This window comes from Oryx dammah, unplaced genomic scaffold, assembly GCF_014754425.2.
Source record: "Oryx dammah isolate SB20612 unplaced genomic scaffold, SCBI_Odam_1.1 HiC_scaffold_1, whole genome shotgun sequence".
Lineage (NCBI taxonomy): Eukaryota > Metazoa > Chordata > Mammalia > Artiodactyla > Bovidae > Oryx > Oryx dammah.
Genome location: NW_024070185.1, coordinates 85446978 through 85469240, shown reverse-complemented (window position 1 = coordinate 85469240; position 22263 = coordinate 85446978). Strand labels below are relative to the sequence as shown.

The 22263-nt window shown below is 40.5% G+C and overlaps 1 protein-coding gene across 3 annotated transcripts in view; it reads left to right on the top strand.

The window, feature by feature from the left end:
* Positions 1-21744, top strand: part of SYK (spleen associated tyrosine kinase) — a 106619-nt gene extending 84875 nt beyond the window's left edge. For 2 of the 3 annotated variants that reach the window (XM_040246008.1, XM_040245992.1), the window contains 5 exons: positions 3242-3451; positions 4290-4479; positions 14499-14639; positions 15775-15887; positions 19093-21474. In XM_040246008.1, the coding sequence (XP_040101942.1) occupies positions 3242-3451; positions 4290-4479; positions 14499-14639; positions 15775-15887; positions 19093-19165 (727 nt within the window). In that variant the 3' untranslated portion in view covers positions 19166-21474. Of the gene's footprint in view, positions 1-3241; positions 3452-4289; positions 4480-14498; positions 14640-15774; positions 15888-19092 lie in introns of all 3 variants that reach the window. The other variant, XM_040245999.1, reaches the window with a different exon arrangement.
* The last annotated feature ends 519 nt before the right edge of the window (positions 21745-22263 follow it).

Below are 22263 nucleotides of genomic sequence, written 5' to 3'. Positions count from 1 at the left end.
TCACTTTCATGCATTGGAGAAGGAAATGGCAACCCACTCCAGTATTCTTGCCTGGAGAATCCCAGGGACGAAGGAGCCTAGTGGGCTGCCGTCTATGGGGTCGCACAGAGTCGGACGCGACTGAAGCGACTTAGCAGCAGCAGCAGCAGCAGCATTCATTGATAATAGTGTTTTCACTTATTTTCTTTGATTTTTAAAAATTGTGTCTCATTTCTCTTAACCAGAAAATTCTTGATGACAAGTATCATTAGTATAATCATTTATTTGCTCTAGTCTATAATTCAAAGAACAGTATGTATGTATTATGTGTGTGCACGTGCGTGTTAAGTTGCTCCAGTTGGGTCCAACTCTTTGCAACCCTATGGACTGTAGCCCGCCAGACTTCCCTGTCCATTGGCTTCTTCAGGCAAGAATACTGGAGTGGGTTGCCATTTCCTTCTCCTGAGGCTCTTCCCAACCCAAGGATTGAACCCATGTCTCTTATGTCTCCTGCATTCATAGGAGGGTTCTTTACCACTAGCACCACCTTGGAAACCCTAGTATGTATTATATAACAATTAAAATTGCTCAATTACTAAAAATCTCTTTGTATTTTATTTGGTGCTTAGAAGGCATCTGTCATGGAATTTTCAGTAAAATTATTGGTTTCTAAAGTCCTTTGAAACAAATCCTCTGAAAATCTATGTTTAAGCTAGGAAGTTACTGATATGAATATAATTAGGTTTGGTTGTTTGATGCTATTTTAAATTTAAGGAATTTGTATACAGTTTGTTTCTTGAGTAAATAATTTATGTGGCTCAAGAGTCAAAAATACAAGCAAGAGTATGCACAGAAACATGCTTTTAATCATACCCCTTTCACCATACGTGTTTATACATGTGTATATATATATATATATGTTGTTGTTCAGTCACTAAGTTATGTCCGACTTTGTGTGTGTATATATATATCTGTATATGATATATGACAGATACATTAAGTCATATATATATACATATATGACTGCTATGCTTACTTTTAAATAAATTAATATATGTCCATTATTTTATAAAATGAATATAAATTATCCTGTATTAAGGTATACATTTTCTCAACTTGTTTGTGATACTCAATTCCTTGCTTAATTAAATATACAAATTGACATGGACATGACTATAGATACATAATTTCAACTAGAGATGTGGGGAGAGGAAAGGCCATATAGGTTAACTGGGGACAAAATGATGTCTTTACAGTAGTGAGTCTTCATATCAATAAGCATGACCCATTTTTCCCTTTACTTGGGTCTTTAATTTCTCTGAGCAAAATTATTTAGTTTTTTGTGTAGAGGTCTTGCACAGCTTCTTTGCTGGATTCATTCATAGGTATTTAATATTTTTGGTTTTATATGTGGTATAATTTTAAAATTTTTACTTGCTATTCCTTGGCATTGCTTGGATGCAAGAATATGATTTTGTCTGTTTACCTGATGTCCAATAACTTTTCTTAAAGTCTTCTATTATTTTTCACTCATTATTTCCAGTAGTTTATTTGTGTATTGTTTGACCCAGAAATATACATCTATAAATAACAACAGTTTGATTTTATCCTGTCCAATTCTTATACTTTTACACTTCTTCCTTGCCTTATTGTATTAACTAGATACTGTGGTTCAATGTTAAGTAAAAGTGCCAGTGGTGACATTCCTCATTCCTGATTTCAGGGGGAAAACTTTCAATATTTTACCAGTAGGTTCATAGCTGCTCTTTATTATATTATGGAAGTTTCCTTTTATTTCTACTTTTCTGAGAGATTTGTTTTTAATTGTAAATGTGTGTTACATTTACATTTTTTTGTTTACTTTTTCTCCTCTGCTGATAGTCTTTTTCTCCTTTGCTGTGTTTATGGATGAATTACACTGATTGATTTTCAGATGTTAAACCCACCTTGCATTCCTGGAATAAACCTATCTTATTCATGAGTTATATACTCATTATATCTTTCTCATAAAGCACTAAGTTAAACTTTCTAGTATTTCCCTTTGGATTTTTGCATCTACATTCATGGGAGATATCAGTAAATTATTTTCCTGTAAATTTTTTTGTCTGGTTTTGGCATCAGGCTAATGGTAACCTCATAAAATGAGTTGGGAAGTTCCCTTCCTCTTTTTGTTTCTGGAAAAGTTTGTGAATGTTCTTTCTTCCTTAAACATTGGAAGAATCAAGAGGTTTGTGCTTGTTAATTTTGACCCCTACCTCACACCATATGTGAAACTAATTCAAATGGATGGTAGACCGAAATGTGAAAGATAAAACAATAAGCTATCTAGAGGTTGCATAATATTATATTTCCTTGATCTCAGGAGGAGGATGCAGAGGCTTCTTGGGCACTGGATACGTTTTATACTTCCATCTGTGTAGGAACTACATCTTGTGTGCAACATGTTAATACTCTTGAGTTCTATACTGTAGCTATATGTTCTTTTCTGAATGTATGTCAGACTTACTCTGTTATTATGTTATTTAACCTATTTTATTTGATACATTTGTTTTTATTTTCTACTTTTGAAGTTCAACAAAAGAGTTATACTTCCTGCATTTGTGGGAACTGTATCATGAAAAGATGCAGTTTTTCAAATCGTACATAGTTAAGTGCTATTTATTTCTTTAAGCCCCACCATTTCAAGATATTTTCAAGATTTCAAACATGACTTAGATGATGCTTTTATTCGAAAATGGAAAAAAATTAGTTTTTTTCAAACTTTTTGAAGCATGCTTAAAATGAACAAAACTCAGTTTTTAGAAGTGTTTTGTAAATTATAAGCTTCAACAGTGCATGCTTTTTAATTCTACATCTAGAAATTCATTGTAACATATATTAAAGGCATGCTGTAATTACATACATTATACATAATGATGTGATAAATCTCAAGATGTTACTGGAATCCATGCATGTCATAGTTTTTAAAGTTTGAAAGTTATTTAAATATTCTACAGTGTGTCAGCTTTCTGGTTGGTTGGGGCATTCTTTGGCACTCTCCCATTATTTTCAACTAATTACATATTACTCCTTGTCTATAAAATGAGAGAACATGATTGAAGAATTAGCCATGTACAACATGGCTTCTTCAGACACATTTCCACTCTGTGGCAGGTATTTCCATTACATCATTTCCAGCACAGGAATTATGCTTCATGGAAGATAATTATCTATACGTGAACCACTTTGAAAAGCTTCTTATGTGTTTTGATTTCTTTCACAGAGTTGTGAAAACAGTGGCTGTGAAAATCCTGAAAAATGAGGCCAATGACCCTGCTCTTAAGGATGAGTTATTAGCAGAAGCAAATGTCATGCAGCAGCTTGACAACCCTTACATTGTGCGCATGATAGGGATATGTGAAGCTGAGTCCTGGATGCTGGTCATGGAGATGGCAGAACTTGGTCCACTCAACAAATATTTACAACAGAACAGGTATCCTTAGGTGCCCCAGCAGCTCATATGTGAGGGGCATGGCCTGCCTGCCCAATGCACATTATAGCCTGATTTCTTCCAGAACCCTTGTCTCCTCCAGTGCCTTCCCAGAGTTGGCCCACACTCAGGGACCTTGAGTGGGGAGGTTTGAGAGCTGTAATCTTTGGATCAAGTGTTCTTTACCTCTTAATGTATAAAGAAAAACTCTAATAACAATTTGGTCTCCTTTCCTCATGTCATACTGGCCTGGTGATAAAGTCAGCCCTAGACTATCTTAGCAAGCATTCTCCTCTCACCAGGCAGAAAGAATGTGCTCTTTTAAAAGAAACAATTAAATAAACATTTTATATGGGAAAACAGTGATATTTTACATATCTGGCTAACTACTGCATTCCTATAAGTAATTATTTTTTTAAATATCCATTGCTGTTAATTCATGGCAACCATCAATGGAGTAATCATGCTATGCTCATCTCCAGCCATGGTTGAGATAGAGAGTCATGAGGAATAAATCATAACAATAGCCACTGATTACTTTATCCCATTTGCACCTATGTTTGTACTTCAGTGGGACTCAAAGTTGGTGTTCTTACCTTTTCAATATTGGAATGAGGGTTCTAACTGAACCCTGATTCTCCATGAGCCAGGTCTGACCAGCCTGTTATACTGCTTTTCATGTAATTCTAGCAGCTGAATACCAGTCACTGCCACTTGTGACTCTTGCTTTAGAAGAATAGGAAATAAGTGGGTTCATATTCTCTCTGTATGAGAAGCATGGTTGATTGTTCTAAAATGGACTCCTGTTCACTATCATTAATGACATATGTGTGGCTTTCAGGCATGTCAAGGATAAAAACATCATAGAGCTGGTTCATCAGGTGTCTATGGGAATGAAATATTTGGAAGAATGCAATTTTGTGCACAGAGATCTGGCTGCGAGGAATGTATTGCTGGTTACTCAACATTATGCCAAGATCAGTGATTTTGGACTTTCCAAAGCACTTCGTGCTGATGAAAACTACTACAAGGTACGAACAAGTTACCCACCATTGAGAGCAGCTAGTAGTAAAAATCTGAAATGCAAATATATAGTTATTTTATTTTGGTAAGATTTCAAGAAGCAATTTCCCCATAGAAAAGTAACTGTGTAAGAAATGTTCTTCTTAAGCTTTGATTCTATTTTTAAAAAGATGGAAATACTCTAATATGTCACAACTTGAGATTTACTCCGAATAGTATCTTCCAAACTATGTTCCTTAGAACAATAGTGAATCAAGGTATTAATGATGATTCATCTGGAAAAAATAAGAATAGAATTCATTTGTTAAATTACTTTGGAAAATACATATTGGACAGGTTGACTCTAGTAGGATTTTTCAAAGCTCCTCTATGAACCCTCAAATGAACTAATAGCAACTAAAAGAAGGGAAAAAAGTAAACAGCCCCATCCTCATATGAACTCAGTCACAGAGTGTATGTAGAGTCTACCCTGACCCACTGGAAAATGTAACAGAAACGAGATAGCAGAAAAAGGTGTCAAGAACATATTCTCAACTCTTCATGTCCCTGGGAATGTCCAGCAGTCTCAGAAATAGATGACATACCCTGATGATCTAACTAGTGAATGGCAGGATGAGAGTTGTGGACTTTCCCTGAGTGCCATACCACAAAGTGGCTGGAGAAGACACCGAAGTGACCACATACACCCACTCATGCTTTCTCTGAGTGGGTATGGCAGATGGTGATGGATAGCAGATCTCAGTCAGTGAAGGGTCAGCGCAAAGGCTGAGCAACAGGAGCAGAGCTCCCATCACAGCTCCTCACTCCATTCCTCATAGACAAGCTGGCCCCAGAGAAGCCACTTCAGAAATGAGCCAGAATGTGTAAAGCATCAAATGATCCTTTTGATGGGACAGCTAGGAGATGGAGCAAAAGAAACAATGGCCTTCAAATAATAACCACACATACACACCAGAAAAAAAAATAGATTTTAAAGTTAGAGACACTTTGGAACATGCACTTCATGATGATAAGTAGGAAGAAGGAAATACAGACTATCTAAAGCAAGGGCTTAAAGAGGAGACAGAGAAGTTGAAATAACAAATAGTCCCAAAACTTGTTGCATTAAAACAACACCAAGCACTTATTTACTCACAGTTCTGCAGTGTGGGTAGGGCTTGGTGGAAATGGTGCATCTCTGCTCCATACAGTGTCATGGGGGTGGTTCCAAGAGGTCAGGAGGATTTATTTCCACTCTGCTCACTCACACCACTAATGACTCATTTGACATGGGCCATGATCTGGGACTTTCACTGGTCTGTATCCATTTAACAATAACTTATCTACGTGTGGCCTCTCCATGTATCCCTGGGCTTCCTCACAGCATGGCGACTGGGTCCTGAGACCAAGTTACTCTAGAGGCAAGGAGTAGAGATTGTCACACTCCTAACTTCAGGGCCTAGGAACTGGCTTACAGTCTTGTCCACTTATTCTGTTTGTCAGAGCAACCCCAGATCACCCATATTCAAGGCAGAAGGGAGGAATGTCAAAGAACATGAGGGTCAGTTTTTTCAACTGCCACAGATATTAAACAGCATATTTTGAAAAGGGAACAAGCAGATCTCTAAAAATCTATAAAGAAGGGAAAAGAATATAGAAGACAGTGTAGAAATAAAAGGCAAAGGATCAGGAACAAGACAGTGGGGTAGGAGATCCAGATTCTGTCCTGCAAAAATGATCAATGGTCAGATAGCTTTCCATGAATGAAACAGCTTTGAGAGAACTCTTGTTCATTCACTCAGTTATGTCTGACTCTTTGCAACCCCATGGACTACAGCACACCAGGCTTTCCTGTCCTTCACCATCTCACAGAGCTTCAGAGAGAACTCTGGAGTCCACTTAAAAAGCTTTAGCAACACAGCAGAATGAAAACCATGAGAATAACTGCACTAAAAGGAAAAATCAATAACTTCATTTTTCCTGCATCATCCCATCCTTCAGGTCAGTACTACTCAGTGCCAGGTGAGAACCCAGCTAGAAAGAGTTCTCTTCACCAGGAAAGGGAAAGCCTCAAGAATTCCAGACCCCTATCTCTGCTTCAAGAGCCCCCGAGCCCTTTCTCCTCTCCTCAGGGACCCCAGACTTCTTATCAACATGCCTAGGAATTGATTCTCTCAGGACTTCCCCGGTGGTCAAGTGGTTAAGAATCCACCTTCCAATACCGGGAACGTGGGTTCAATCCCTGGTCAGAGAACTAAGATCCCACATACTTCAGGGTAGCTAAGCCTATGCACCACAGCTTGATAGCCCGTGCACTGCAATTGGAGAAAGCTTGCACACCACAACAAATGCTCAACACAACCAAAACACTGTCTTAAAGAAAGGAATGAGGAAAGCCTATGGGACTTATGGAACACCATAAAGCAAAATGAGTTATATATTATTGAAGTCCAAGAAGAGAGAATGAAAGGGGCGGAAAGCTTGTTTTTAGAAATAATGACTGAGACTTCCCAAATCTGAGATTTGGGCATCCAAGTTCATGAAGCTCATAGGTCCCAAATAAATTCAGTTAATAGATCTTCTCCAAGACACACAATAATAAAACTGTCAAAAATCAGAAAAAGAATCGTTAAAGAAGCAAGGGGAAAAAAAATCTTGTCACTTACAAGGGAGCTCCCCTAAGGCTACCAACAGATTTCTCAGCACACATATATAAGCCAAAAGAGAGTGGAATGATACAGTCAATGTACTGAAAGAAAAAAAAAAAAGCCAACCAAGAATACTATATATCCCAAAGAACGCTTTATGTCCTTCAGAAATGAAGATGCAATAAAGACTTTCCCAGCCAAAAAAAAAGCTGAGGGAGTATATTACCACTAGACCTATAGTATAAGAAATTCTGAATTCTTCAAGCTAAAATAAAAAGAAGCTAATTAATAATATGAAAATATAAAGTATACTGATAAAGGTAAGCATATAATCAAATTTAGCATTCCTCGTTACTATAATATGGTGTTGCGTTAATCACTTAATGCTGGCATAAGGGCTAAAGGACAAAAATATTAAAAAATAGCTATGGCTACAATAATTTATTAATGGATATATGATATAAAAAGACTTTAATTGTGATATCAAAAACATAGCATGTATGAGGAAGAGTGAAAGGGTAAGAGTATTTGCATACAATCAAAGTTAAGTTGTTGACCTTAAAATAGATTTATATTTGTTAGATATTTATGTAAGCCTTAGGGTAACCACAAGGAAAAAACTTGCAGTAGATGCATAAAAGATAGAGCAAAAGAAACTAAGTATACCACTATGGAAAATCATCAAATCACAAAGGAAGACAAGAGAGGAAGAAATGAACAAAGGAAATCTAAAATATCCAGAAAACAATAATATGATATTAGTAAATCTTTACCCATGAATAATTACTGTAATTGTAAATGGATTAAATTTGTCAATCAAAAACCATAGAGTGACTGAAAAGGCAAAAAAAAAGACCCAGCTAATGCTAATATGCTGCCTACAAGAGATTCATTTCAACTTTGCCGCTGCTGCTGCTGCTAAGTCGCATCAGTCGTGTCCGACTCTGTGTGACCCCATAGATGGCAGCCCACCAGGCTCCGCCGTCCCTGGGATTCTCCAGGCAAGAATGCTGGAGCGGGTTGCCATTTCCTTTTCCAATACATGAAACTTTAAGGACAAACAAAATCTCCAAGTGAAGAAATGGAAAAATATATCCCTTACAAATGGAAACCAAAAAGTAGCAAATGTACCTAGGTTTATACCATACAAAATAGACTTCAATCTAAAAACCTTAGCCAGAGACAAAGGAGGTCAGTCATTAATAGTAAAGGAGTCAATTCATAAAGAAGATATAATAATTGTAAATATACATGCCCCAACATTGGAGAACCTAAATATATGAACTAACATATATGAAGGGAGAAATAGATAACAATGTAATAATTGTGGGGGCTTTCAGTACCCCACTTTTAACAATAGATAGGTCATACAAACAGAAAATCAGTAAGGAAACATTGGACTTGACCTATACTTTAGACCAAATGGACCTAACAGAATTCATAATTCTATCAAACATATCAAGAAGAATTAATGTACAAAATGGAAGAGGAGGAAATACTCTCAAATTCACTTTACAAGGCCAATGTTATCCTGATACCAAAGCCAGATACAAGGAAAGAAAACTATAGACCAATATCCCTGATGAACTTAGATGCAAAAATTCTCAACAAAATACTAGCAAACTAAATTTAGCAACACATTACAAAGATCACACATCATGGTCAAGTGGATTTATTTTTGAATGCAAGGCTAGTTCAATATATGCAAATCAGTAAATGTGATACCCCATATTAATAGAATGAAAGATAAAAATCATATGGTCATCTCATTAGATGCATAAAAGGCATTTGACAGAATCCACATCATTTCATGAAAGGGCATATATGCAAGCCCACAACTGATGTCATACTCAGTGGAGAATGGTTGAAAGCTTTTTATCTAAGATTAGGAATAAGATGAGTGCTTATTAAACAGTACTGGAAGTCCTAGCAATAGCAATTAGGGGGGGAAAAAGGCTTATGTATCAGTTACCTCAAATTAAAAAAAGAAATAAAAGGCATCCATACCTGAAAGGTAGAATAAAGTTGTCTTTATTTACAGATGATATAATCTTATACAGTTGACCCTTGATCAACACAGATTTGGATTGTGCAGGTCCGCTTACAAGTATGTACTATCAGTTCAGTTCAGTTCAGTTCAGTTCAGTCGCTCAGTCATGTCTGACTCTTTGCGACCCCATGAATTGCAGCATGCCAGGCCTCCCTGTCCATCACCAACTCCCGGAATTCACTCAGACTCACGTCCATCGAGTCAGTGATGCCATCCAGCCATCTCATCCTCTGTCATTCCCTTCTCCTCCTGCCCCCAATCCCTCCCAACATCAGAGTCTTTTCCAATGAGTGAACTCTTTGCATGAGGTGGCCAAAGTACTGGAGTTTCAGCTTTAGCATCATTCCTTCCAAAGAAATCTCAGGGTTGATCTCCTTCAGAATGGACTGGTTGGATCTCCTTGCAGTCCACGGGACTCTCAAGAGTCTTCTGCAACACCACAGTTCAAAAGCATCAATTCTTTGGCGTTCAGCCTTCTTCACAGTCCAACTCTCACATCCATACATGACCACTGGAAAAACCATAGCCTTCACTAGACGGATAGCACTACATATTTCACTATTGTTGAATCCATAGATGCAGAATCATGAAGATGGAGAGCCAACTCTAAGGTTATACATGGATTTTTGAGTATATGAAGTGTTGGCACCCTGAACCTCCACATTGTTTAACCCCCACATTGTGTATAGACAACCCAAAGACTGCATCAAAAAGCTGTGAAAACAAATAAACAAGTTCAGCAAAATAGCAAAACACAAAATCAACATACAAAAATCAATTGCATGTCTATACACTAGCAGTGAACTATCTGAAAAAGACATGAAGGAAAAACTTTCATTCACAATTGCATCATAACAATAGATATTTAGGAATAAATTTAGCCAAGAAAGTTAAAAGATCTACAGACTGAAAATAAGACATTGATGAAAAATTGAAGAATACACAAATAAATGGAAAGATATCCTGTGTTCATGAATACAAAGAGTTAATATTGTTAAAATTACCATACTACGCAAAGCCATTCTCAGATTCAATACAAATCCCTACAAGAATTCCATTTTCACAAAAATAGAAGAAATAATCCTAAAATTCATATGGAACCCCCAAAGACCCTGAATAGACAAAGCAATCCTCTGAAATAATGAAGCTGGATGCATGATGCTTCCTGACTTCAAACTATACTACCAAACTATAGTAAACAAAACAGTGTGGTACTAACATAAAAACAAACATGAAAACCAATAGAACAGAAGCAAGAGCCCATAAACCTATGCATATATAGTCAAGTAATATTTGAAAAGGGAGTCAAGGGTATCCAGTGGGGAAAAATACTCTTCAAAACTGGATATTCACATTCAAAAGAATGAAAGTGGACCCCTGGACTATAACACTCACAAAAACTAACTCAAAGTGGATTAATGAATTTAAATGTAAGACTTGAAACTATAAAACTCCTAGAAGAAAACATATGGAAATAGCTCCTCAGCATTGGTCTTGGCAATGATTTTTTTAGATATGACACCCAAAGTACAAGCAACAAAAGCAGAAATCAACAAGCAGGACTACATCAAACTAAAAAGTTTTCTGTATAGCAAAAGAAACAATCAACAGAATTAAAGGTCAACCTAGCGAATGGGAGAAAATATTTGAAAAACCATCTATCTGATAATTGGTAATTATCAAAAATATATAAGGAACTCATACAACTTAATACAACTCAGTAGCAAAAAAATCCAAATAATCCAGTTTTTAAATAGGCAAAGGACCAGAATGGAAAGATTCTATTTTTCCTATATTTCTTTAACAAAAGAAGACATACAAATATCCAACAAGTATGTGTAAGGGTATTCAACATCACTAAGCAACAGAGAAATGCAAATCAGAACCACCATATGTCTCCTCATACCTGTTAAAATGGCTGTCACCAAAAAGATAAGAGATAGATAATGTTATTGAGGGTGTGGAGAAAGAGGAACCCTTGTAGAGTATTGGTGGGAATATAAATTTATATAGTCACTATTGAAAGCAATGCAGAGTTTCCTCAAAAAATAAAAACAGAACTACTGTTATTATTCAGCAGTCCCACTTCCAAGTATATATTCAAAGACAATGAAATCACTATCTGGTAAAGATATCTTAGCTCTCATGTTCATTGAGGCATTATTCACAATGGCCAAGACATGGGAACAATCTAATATCCATCAACAGATGAATGGATAAAGAAAATGTGATGTGTGTGAGTGTGTCCATGTGTGTGTATGTGTGTGTTGGCTTAAAACTGTAGACAAATACATGGGAAATATCCAGCCATAGAAAAGGAGGAAATCCTGCCATTTGAAACAACATCAATGTACCTTGGGGGCTTTCCTAGTAGCTCAGCTGGTAAGGAATCCACCTGCAATGCAGGAGACTCTGGTTCAATTCCTGGGTTGGGAAGATTCCCTGGAGAAGGGATAGGCTACCCAGTCCAGTAATCTTGGGCTTCCCTGATGGCTCAGATGGTAAAGAATCTATCTGCAGTGAACCCAGGGAGACCTGAGTTCAATCCCTGGGTTGGGAAGATCTCCTGGAGGAGGGCATGGCAACCCACTCCAGTATCCTTGCCTGGAGAATACTCATGGACAGAGGAGCCTAACTAGCTAAAGTCCACGAAGTCGCAAAGAGTCAGATACAACCGAGCGGCTAAGCACAGCACAGAACACAGACATACCTTGAGGACATTATGCTAAGTGAAACAAGTCAGCGAAAGACAAATACTATATGACCTCACTTATAAGGTAGAATCTAAAAAATGCTAAAGTCATAGAAACAGAGAGTAGATTGTGGTTGCCAGGAGCTGGGAGGTGGGGGAAATGAGAAGATGTTAGTCAAAGGGTACAAATTTCTAGTCATAAAATAAATTCTGGGGCTCTAACCTACAGCATGGAGCCTAGAGTTAAGAGTACTACATTGTATGTGCTCATACTCAGTTGTGTCCAACTCTTTGTGACCCCATGGACTGCAGCCCACCAGGCTTCTCTGTCCATGGGGTTCTCTAGCCAAGAATACTGGAATGGGTTGCCATTTCCTTCAGGGGATCTTCCTGACCCAGGAATAGAACCCACATCACCTGGGTCTCCTGCATTGGCAGCTGGATTCTTTACCACTAAGCCACCTGGGAAGTCCACTACATTGTAAGCTTGGAAGTTACTAAGAAAGTAGATCTTAAATGTTCTCACCATTTCAACAACAAAAAATATGGTAATCTTGTCAGGTGAAGGGTGTGTTAACTAATCTTATTGTTGTAAATATTTTGCAGTATATACACATCTCAATCATCAAACTGTATCCAAAAAAACCCGTGTTAGAAGCAGCTGAAAGAAACTAAACACACATGAAAAGATGTGAACATGAAGAATTTCTTTAAGAAAACAAAGTGAAATGAAAAACTTTAAAAAGTTAAGAAAGATTAAAGAGAGATGATAGTGGCAGAAGCAAATTAGCTGGGCTCCTGGAGAACTGTGCATGGCAGTATGGACTTGTGCAGCACCAGGACCATAAACACAGATGCCCTTTGATCCAGCAACTCCTTACAAGTACTCCATACACAGCGCAAATACACACTATGAGTAATGTTCACTCTAGCGTGATGTGTAAGAGCGAAAATCGGGAAAAAAAACTTAATGACCTCTCAGCAGGAGGCTGGCTAGATGAATCATGGCAGATTTATGGAAAGCATGCAATTAACTCTTCTAAAAGTGACTTCCTTTGCAAGTGCTGACAGAAATATATCTATGACACATGACTAAGTAGAAAAATTAAAAAGTAAAGTATAAAAGTATATGCCTGTAGCTTGATTACCTCTCAAAAAAAGCATGTATTACTTATTTATACTTGTATATAGATTTTTCTGGAAGGACTCAAGAAAAATAATCAAACGTGCTGTCTCTGTTGATGAGGACTTGGAGTTTGTGGTGGAAAGAGACTCACTTTCCCTCATATTTAGGATTTGTCAAAGTTTTATCTTATAATCAAAATTCAGAATAAACTTGAAATAACATATATGACTAGCTTGTTCAAAAAAAATCTGAAATCAAAATCTAAAAACAATGCATAAAATGAATGAGACAGAAGTATAAGCAATGTGCCATTTAGAGAAGTGTGCTGGCATCTATGATCTCAGATTAAAATCCCTGAGCTGTCCCTCTCTGGCCACCCCAAGAGATGCCACCAGGGTTATAGTGACTTTCAGGGGAGGTAGTAAGACTTATCCATGTCACACTGAACCTCATGTCCCTCAGAAAGGGTTTTTCTGGGCAAAATTTTGATCTTTTTACCACCACTTGCTTTTTTAAATTAGAAAAGTTTGCAACTTTGTTTTAAATGATACTAGGAAACCATCTCCCCCAAAATAATCAGGGCTGACTTAAAACTGTGGACAAATTTACAATAATAGTTAAATATATTGTAAACAGCCCAGTATTTCTTGGAACAAAACCATTAAGTAATACTCAGGCCTGACTCTTGCATTGTCATGCCAAACTCCAAGAAGTTGTGAGCAACCAAAGAGATAAGAGAAAGAGACTTAGAGGATACAAAAACTTCAGTCCAAATCTTAAAAATGCATATTTAAATCTTAAAACATTAAGATTTAATCATATTTTAAGATTCAGACAGAATATATATACATAGGCATTTTGTGAGTCGTGATTTTATTGATTTTTAAAATTGCAGTAAATATATACATAACGTCTGGAGGAAGAAATGGCAACCTACTTCAATATTCTTGCCTGGAGAATCCCATGGACAGAGAAGCCTGGCAGGTTACAGTCCAAGGGGTACAAAGACTCGGACACAACTGAAGCAACTTAGCACGAGATACATAACATAAACTTTACCATCTTAACCGTTTCAAGAGTACAGTTCAGTAATGTTCATTCACGTTGCTCACAACTAGTCTCCAGAATTCTTTTCATCTTCCCAAACTGAAACTCTGTACCCATTAAACAGCTGCTCTCCATCTCTCCCCTCCTCTGGCCCCAGGCAACACTTACTCTACTTGCTGTCTCTGTGACTCCAGAGGTCTCAGTTGTGTGGAATCATACATTAGTCCTTTAGTGACTTGACCAGCTTATTTCACTGAGCATAATAAAAGGCAACTGCATGGTTCATCTATGTCATGCATCCATCAGAACCCCCTTCCTTCTTAAACGTACATCCACTATGTCAATATACCCCGTTTTGTGTGTTTATTTGTCAATGGACACTTGGGGAGCTCACACCTTTGGTTGTTTGAATAGTGCTGCTATGAACAGACATGGTGTCCATCATTTTATCCTTAATGGAACATCTCCATTTGCCTGGTTTTTAGGCCCAGACCCATGGAAAGTGGCCTGTGAAGTGGTACGCTCCGGAATGCATCAACTACTACAAGTTCTCTAGCAAAAGTGATGTTTGGAGCTTCGGAGTGTTAATGTGGGAAGCGTTTTCCTATGGGCAGAAGCCATATCGGGTGAGTTACTTGTGCTTGGTTCCTAATTATCAGGCCATCAGAACAGATAAGTACCAGATTATCTTTACAGGACCCTGAAAAACATCAAATTTGGTCACCCTTCCTGAGTCTGTATCTTTTGAAAGTGCAGAGTTAATGTGATCTCAGTTTATTCTAAACTGAAAGAATTATTTGAAACTATCTGAACAATATGTGGGGTTTTTTTCATTGTGTATTATACACATAAATATGCATTTATATGTCAACAAAAATTCAGTTAACTATCAAGTTCGGAAGGAAAAAGGGGAATTTTATCTGAGCCAAACTGAGGCTGGTAACCCAGGAAGCAAATTCTTAGAAGGCATTGAGAGTTATTCCACCTGTTAAAAGTCGAAGGCACAATCTTAGAGACAAGATCTTTTGAGACAAAAGATTATACATCAAAATGACATACTCGTTCACTAAGGATAGACAGTCCAGGTAAGCATGTACAGAGGGAGCATCAAGTCAGCACGACCCCCTCAGAGCTAAGAAAGAGCACTATTTTTTAAAGAAGTGACATTGCCAGAGTCAGAAGAGAGAAAGAAAATTGATCTCTGTGGTCAAGCAGGCACTCCTGTCTTTGAGGAGCTCGGGTTAATGTGTAGTGCAGATACACGCTGCCCATTAGTGAGGGAGAGAGGAGGTCAAAACACACAGAGAGGATTTTATATTTAACTTTTTTTGTCCTGCCTTAAAATACAAATTTTACTTAAACATTTACCCAAATCAACATTCATTAGAGTTGAAATAAAAATAATGGCTACTCTCATTTGCAAATGTACAGTTCAGTAATCTTTTCTAAGATTTTTTTTTCACATCAAAATACATATACAGAAAAGTGCACAAATCCTAGGCTACAGCTTGATGGAATTTCACACCTGGGACATGCCCATAAAGCCAGCCCCTCAAAGCAGAAACAGAAGCTCCCTTTTCCCCCTACATGCACAAGACTTACCCCAAGGGTCACCCCACCTGATTCCTGGCATCATAGGTTAGGTGCTTCTGTTTCTTGCACTTTATAAGTCACACAGTATCTACTCTTTCATCTCTTTTCAGGGATGGGTTCTATTTGTTTTGTTTTGCTGAATGCTGTGCTTGGTTTTGCATGGTTTAGGGAATGAAAGGCAGTGAAGTTTCTGCTATGCTGGAGAAAGGAGAGAGGATGGGGTGCCCACCAGGGTGTCCGAGAGAGATGTACGAGCTGATGACCCTGTGCTGGACCTATGAGTGAGTACCTAGCCCTTCCTGCCATGTAGCCCAATCTTCTGGAGGCAGATGGAATTGTCAGGCACTAATAAGGAGCATAAATGCTATCTTTTCATGAATCAGGGATCGGCTCCCTTCTAAACAAACAATCGGGGACAGGTCTTGCTTCCTGGACCATACACTTCTGTTCTTTAGTCTAAAGAGTATACAATTACTCTAATTCCAGGTATGAAACTTTAAATGTAGATGATATCAGTCAGGGTTAAGGGGTGTTCAAAATAAAAAACAAATGTTCTTAAGTGTCTGGTCTGGGGATGCATGCCATGTTTGGTAAGAGAAGATGATGGAAGTACTTAGAAGAGAGATGTCATACTGTTCTAATTCCTGATCACCTTTCAGCCTGAGGCATGATCACGGATGGACTGGCTCGGGTTGCACTCCCCAAAAGTGACTCAGAACTTGAAACAGTAGCCCTAGAGTCTGCCCCAGTGGCCTGCCAGGTAGAGCACATGTGACATTTTAGGCAGGTGGTGTGCAGGGGAGCTCAGCTGACAAGGGAAATGCATTGCCCCCGAGAATCAGGGACATGGCCTTTGACCTTGCCTGGGTCTGGCTGCCTGGATGTGTATTGTGGAGAAACCCAGGGCCAGGGTCTCCGTCCCTGTGACACTAAAGTGTGCTGCAGAGCCCTTGTAGCTTGGAAAAGATGCAGGTCTATAATCAAGAGGAACTCATATATCTGCCAATAGATTTAATATTTTGAGGATCAGGTTTCTTCTCAGGTATGACATCTGATGCTGCAGAAGCATCTCCAAGATGGTGGATATTCTAAGTGCTTTCAGATGCAACCTGGAGTTCTGCAACATCCCGGAAAGCATCTTCCATGACTGTAGCTGGGAATGGAAGTTAAGAATCTCTTTATTATCTAAAAGTGACCCAGGGTGAGCCAAGGGAAAGAGCAACTTTCCTCATGGAAGTTCATAATTCTGGGCTGGGCGAACAGGAAGCAAATTAACCAAGCACTTAAACACATAATTACATATTGTGATGGTGCTATAGAGCAAAGCACAGGGAGCTTTGAGTGAGAGTAGAGAATTTCGATCTCTGGGTGGGGAAGATCCCCTGGAGGAGGAAACAGCAACCCACTCCAATATTCTTGCCTGGAGAATTCCATTGACAGAGGAGCCTGGAGGGTTACAGGCACACAGAGTTGGACACTACTCCGACTGGGAGTAGTCGGACCCTCCTACCACAGAGTCGCAAAGAGTCGGACTCTACTAAGCAACTGAGTACAGTACAGCACACGCACAGAGAATTTGCGAGGGGTGGGGATTATACTTCCATTGACAAGTCCATATTGGCCTCTTTTAGAAAGGGGTGTTCCAACTGAGAACTGCAGGGTGAGGAACTTGAGTACAGGAAATGAGAAGAGCAGGAGGCTGCTGGGCACCAGGGTCAGAGCAGCAAAAGCATCCCAGACCCGGGTACACAGAAGTGGGCGGAACACCGGCAAGTACACAGGACCCTTGGCCATGCTCTTCTGCAGAAGCTCAGTTTCCCTGGCTTCCTGGCAGCAGCCTGACCCATAATGTAAAGGAGAGATTCTATGGGAAACCTGACCAGGCGTCTTTGCTGAGGGTCATTCTGTATTCCCTTTTCCCCACACTAGTTCACTTGTTGCATAAGGGGATCCCTGGAGAAAGGATAGGCTACCCACTCCAGTATTCATGGGCTTCCCTGGTGGCTCAGACGGTAAAGAATCCGCCTGCAATGCAGGAGACCTAGGTTTGATCCCTGAGTCGGGAAGATCCCCTGGAGGAGGAAATAGCAATCCACTCCAGTATTCTTGCCTGGAGAATCCCCATGGACAGAGGAGCCTGGCGGGCTACAGTCCATGGGGTCGAAGAGTCAGACACGACTGAGCGACTAAGCACGGCACACAATACAGTCTATTTGGTGGATGAAACCCTCACAGTAAGACTCTTAAGGGACTTTTTGTGTATTCGGTCAGAGAACACCCGTTTGGCAAAGATGATGAGGTTGTGCTCTTTAGTTGTAGAAGCTTAGTAGCAGGAGGGAAGATTTCCCTCTGTGTAGACACATTTCCACTTGTGGTTCTGCATCCCAGGCTTGGCCATCACTTCCACTCCGCACACACCTTGGTGGCTGGAGACACTTCTTGGTGGCTGGAGGAAGCTTTTGTCTCTAACCATGACCACAGATGACATACTTCAAGCAGCTTTATTGCTTGCTCTTGAAAACCATGAGTGCAAATGAAAACCATAAATGCAACTCTTTATTTTGATGCTATTTGCTAAACAGCCCATTTTGGTTCTGTCGCAACCACTGCTCTTATAACAGTGAGTGAGTGATTTTTTGTCCCCATGTGTGGTGCCTGGCTATTCTCTCACACCTAGACTGAACCGTGTGAAATTGCACTGCTGTTGGTCAAAAAGGTTGAATGCGGACAGTGTATTCAGTTTAACCTCAAGTTCTGTGTCACTTACTGGGCAATTTTACCCACTTGCAATATTGCTAAAAATCTTGCAAAATAAAATAACTTCCAAACAAGGACATATTCTTAGAGTTTTAAGAAATACTTGCTTTCAGCTGATCCTGTTCAGTATGCCCATGTTAGAGGAAACAGAGATGCCTATAGATGTTTGTTTAGAGGTTGCAGATTGTTAGAAACTTTTACCCATGGTTTGCATACACCATTGCCTCACCTGCTAAAAATAAGACTTTGCCACATTAAGGTGTGTAATAGCAGCATGTTTTCAGAAAATCTAGAGCCATCTACAGGGGCACAACCTTAAATTGTGCCCCCATTTTTTTCTTAAAAAGATTAGGAGCTAAGTGTTAAATGTATATCTACAGCACACTGATCAACTAAGTATTTTCAGATGCATTCTGTTTTGCTAGATCATAAATAGACCGTCTCTGAAAGTGGGGTTTATATACCTAAAAGTGGGGTTTAAAGTCACCTGGGTACCCTGTTGTATGCAGGTTGATTCTGTGGGTCTGGGGTGGGCCTGACACTGTGTTCCCCAGAGGCTTCTGGTCACCTGAGCCCAGAGCAGAGGTGTGCTGTGACCATGGGTTCCTGAGGAAGCCAGCAGAGGGCGCTGTCACTCCACTCGCACTTGGCTTGCAAAGGCCCCAGCTGTGATCAGCGCTTTTTCTCTAGCATTAATAAATAACAGTAATATCTCTCTTCCCTTTGCAGCGTGGAGAACAGGCCTGGATTCGTAGCTGTGGAACTGCGGCTGCGCAATTACTACTACGACGTGGTTAACTAAAGGCTCCCACGCCGTCTTTCAGCAGATGAGCGGCTGCGGGAAGACTTTTCTAGTGCGTTGATTTTGAGCCTTCATCTCCCTCTGCCCATTGGGAGAGACGGCTCACGTGGACTGTGTCCGTGACTGTTGTTCCCCCAAAGCCTGTCCTGGAACACACCCTCCACAAAGTAAACCCGCCCCAGAGAAGCGGTGGGAAGACAGACAGACAGCAGGACTAAGGAGCCTATGGATTCGTGTGTGTTTCTTGTCCATGTGGCACGTTGTTTGCAGAATTTGTTTGCAAATTCCTTTCTCATTTTCCAGTTTTCAGGCTCCTGGGTTGCATTTGAACACCCAGCATCATCATGGCGTGCTGAGCCCTCTTGCCCACCTTGGCTGCAATTTCTGGAGGATGCCTTTGGCTTGTGACACCTGCCAGGGAGGGAAAGGAGGGGAGAAGGGGTTTGACTGCCTCTAGAACATGGCTCCGACAGGTCCTGAGACTGAGCCCTGCCACTGAGAAACTTTCCCCAATAAAAGTGCTTTGAGGCTTAAAAACAAATAAACAAATCATGCTGTATCCGTGCAGTCTCTAAGCCTGTAGCCCCGTTCAGGGAGAATAGAAAGTTTGGATCCTGCTTTTGCGCTGTGTGTTCTGAGGTAGAAAGTTCGGGTCTACGTGGAAAATGGGGCCTGTTAGAATGAATTGGCTAGGCCTACTCTCCCTACAACAGCCTCTCTCCTTCAGACTCTCTGAAGGCTGTACTTGACTGAAGACTAATAAAGAAGGTTTTTTGTAAGGATCCAGTAGGGGAGAAGGTGCTCATCATCTCAGGTCTGACCAAGGACAAGCAGCAGGGTGCTGCGGGCTGCTGTCTATTTAGCCAAGCTTCCTCTACTGCAGCTGGATGTATTCATGGTAAGGGACAACCTGTTGGCCAAGGCCATCTAAAGAGAAGTTTCTGAGGCAAGTATTAATTCAAAATAAAGCCAAAGACCCTGCCCTGCCCACAAGTAAGCCTCACGGAGTATGATTTTCAGTTGAAGCTACAAGACCCAGGAAATCTTTTCTAGTCCCCTACTTCTTAGTTAATCCTGACTATTGTTTGATCATATGTAGGGCATCAGCTCATTGATATCAGGTTTGCTGTAGCCCTTGAAGGTAGGTGTTAATTGGCCATCCTTCTTAGGTCTGTCAAAACGCATAAACTCAGAGCATCTCATCATCAGTTGCGTCTACATCCAGCTGATAGCCAGACGAGGAGGCGCCCCTCCTGACAGGGGAGCTGGGAACAGAAAGGCAGCGGTCAGCACCCCAGCTTAGCCAGGCAAAGACATGAGTCCCCTGGTGGAACTTGTGTTAAGAAACTTTCAGAACCTACCCCTGCTTTTTGGAATCGTGCCACCTCATGGTTTATTCCCTGTGTTAAAGAGGATCCCTGTGTGCTGAACAGATACTCAGTGCACAGCACATTGAAATTATAAAGATTAGTGACTCCATCTCTGTGGTCAGGCTGTGTAGAGTTATCAGAGGAAGATCTGGATAAAGCAAGGATGGCATCTAAGAAAGAGGCCATCCATACACACTGCTGGACTCCCAGGGTCCTTCTTCAGCCCTAAAGTGTGTCTGTAGCTGAGGCCGCATGCATACAGGAATAAGGGGCGTGCATGTAGTGAGTGTGCAGAGCTCTTTCCTTCTTTCCGGTGGGATTGTCCGCTGCCTAGCATCTCCTCACCCTTCCCCAGAGTCAGGGGACGAAGAACATCTAGAATGCTGGTGGGCAAGAGAAACCCAGCCTGGGAGGCAGCCAGCGCTTCCCCCTCTCACGCTGTCCTCTGCTTCGCCCCCAGTGGAGAGAGACCTGAGTGTAGAATTCCCCCTGTGGCCAGTGTCCACGTCTTATCTAGGGAAAACTCTGTCCTGTGTTATGGATAACTCTCCTTTCCCCTAGGGATCACAGAGGAAGGGACACGGGGAAAGGCAACCTTGTAGAAGAGGGATTTGTGATGTAAATGAGCAAAATTTGGAAAGTTAGGGCTTCCTCTGGGGCAACTGGCCGGGGTTGGGCTTTCACATGCCTGCTGCCCTTCTGATGGTTCTAAGCGCGTCTTTACCCTGATCTGGGCTCCCTCCATGTGCCTTCAGTTCCATGTGCCTTTCAGTCCACGTTTAACAGGAACAAAAGGACAGTATGATGGATACATTGCCCTGGCCAGCATTAGTTGTCTGCTGATGCCACAAACACCTTGTTCCTCAGTGGGACCAAAAGTCTTTGTAACAGAAACATAATTCATTCTGTGGTTAAAATAATAAATGCTTTTTGTTTGAACCTGTTCTTTCCCTGCAATTGCTGGTATCAGCCTTGCCTTTGCCACTGGATGGTGACTTCACATTTACCCCCAACCAATGACTGCAGAACCGCACCCGGGTTTTCACATGTTGGGCAGACTGCTGGATTGTCAGGCCTCCAGCCTCCCAAGGAGCACAGTTGACCAGTTAATCTGGGTGTTGTATTCTCCATTCATTTCAGAAGAGCAATCTTTTGTCACTGGACTTTTTTTCAACTGTAATTTTTAATAAAACATTTAAATGAGCTTTGTGATGAGTTCATGGATGTAATTAAAATACGATAGGTGTGCTCGGTCACTCAGTCATGTCCGACTCTTTGTGACCCATGGACTGTAGCCCTCCAGGCTTCTCTGTCAGTGGGATTTCCCAGGTAAGAATACCGGAGTGGATTGCCATTTCCTCCTCTAGGGGATCTTCCCAATCCAGGGGTCAAACCTGTGTCTCTTACACCTCCTGCATTGAAAGGTGGGTTCTTTACCACTAGCACCACCTGGGAAGCCCAAAATAGGATAGGTACACTGTCAAATACATTGTGTCAAACAGCATGTCCAATGTGCAGTGTGTTTAAAAACAATAAGTCCCCAGCCACAGTCTAAAATGGTGGATGTTTGCAGGCTGGTGCTGGAAGTTTCTGCCATGCACAGAAGGTAAAGGCCTATTGATGAGGGCCCTGAGCCACTGAGCTCCTCTGTTCACGGGGAGGGGTTTGCCCAGCAAGAGCCTTGCAGTTCACAATGTACCCTAATGCGATGTGGGCCGACAAGACAGA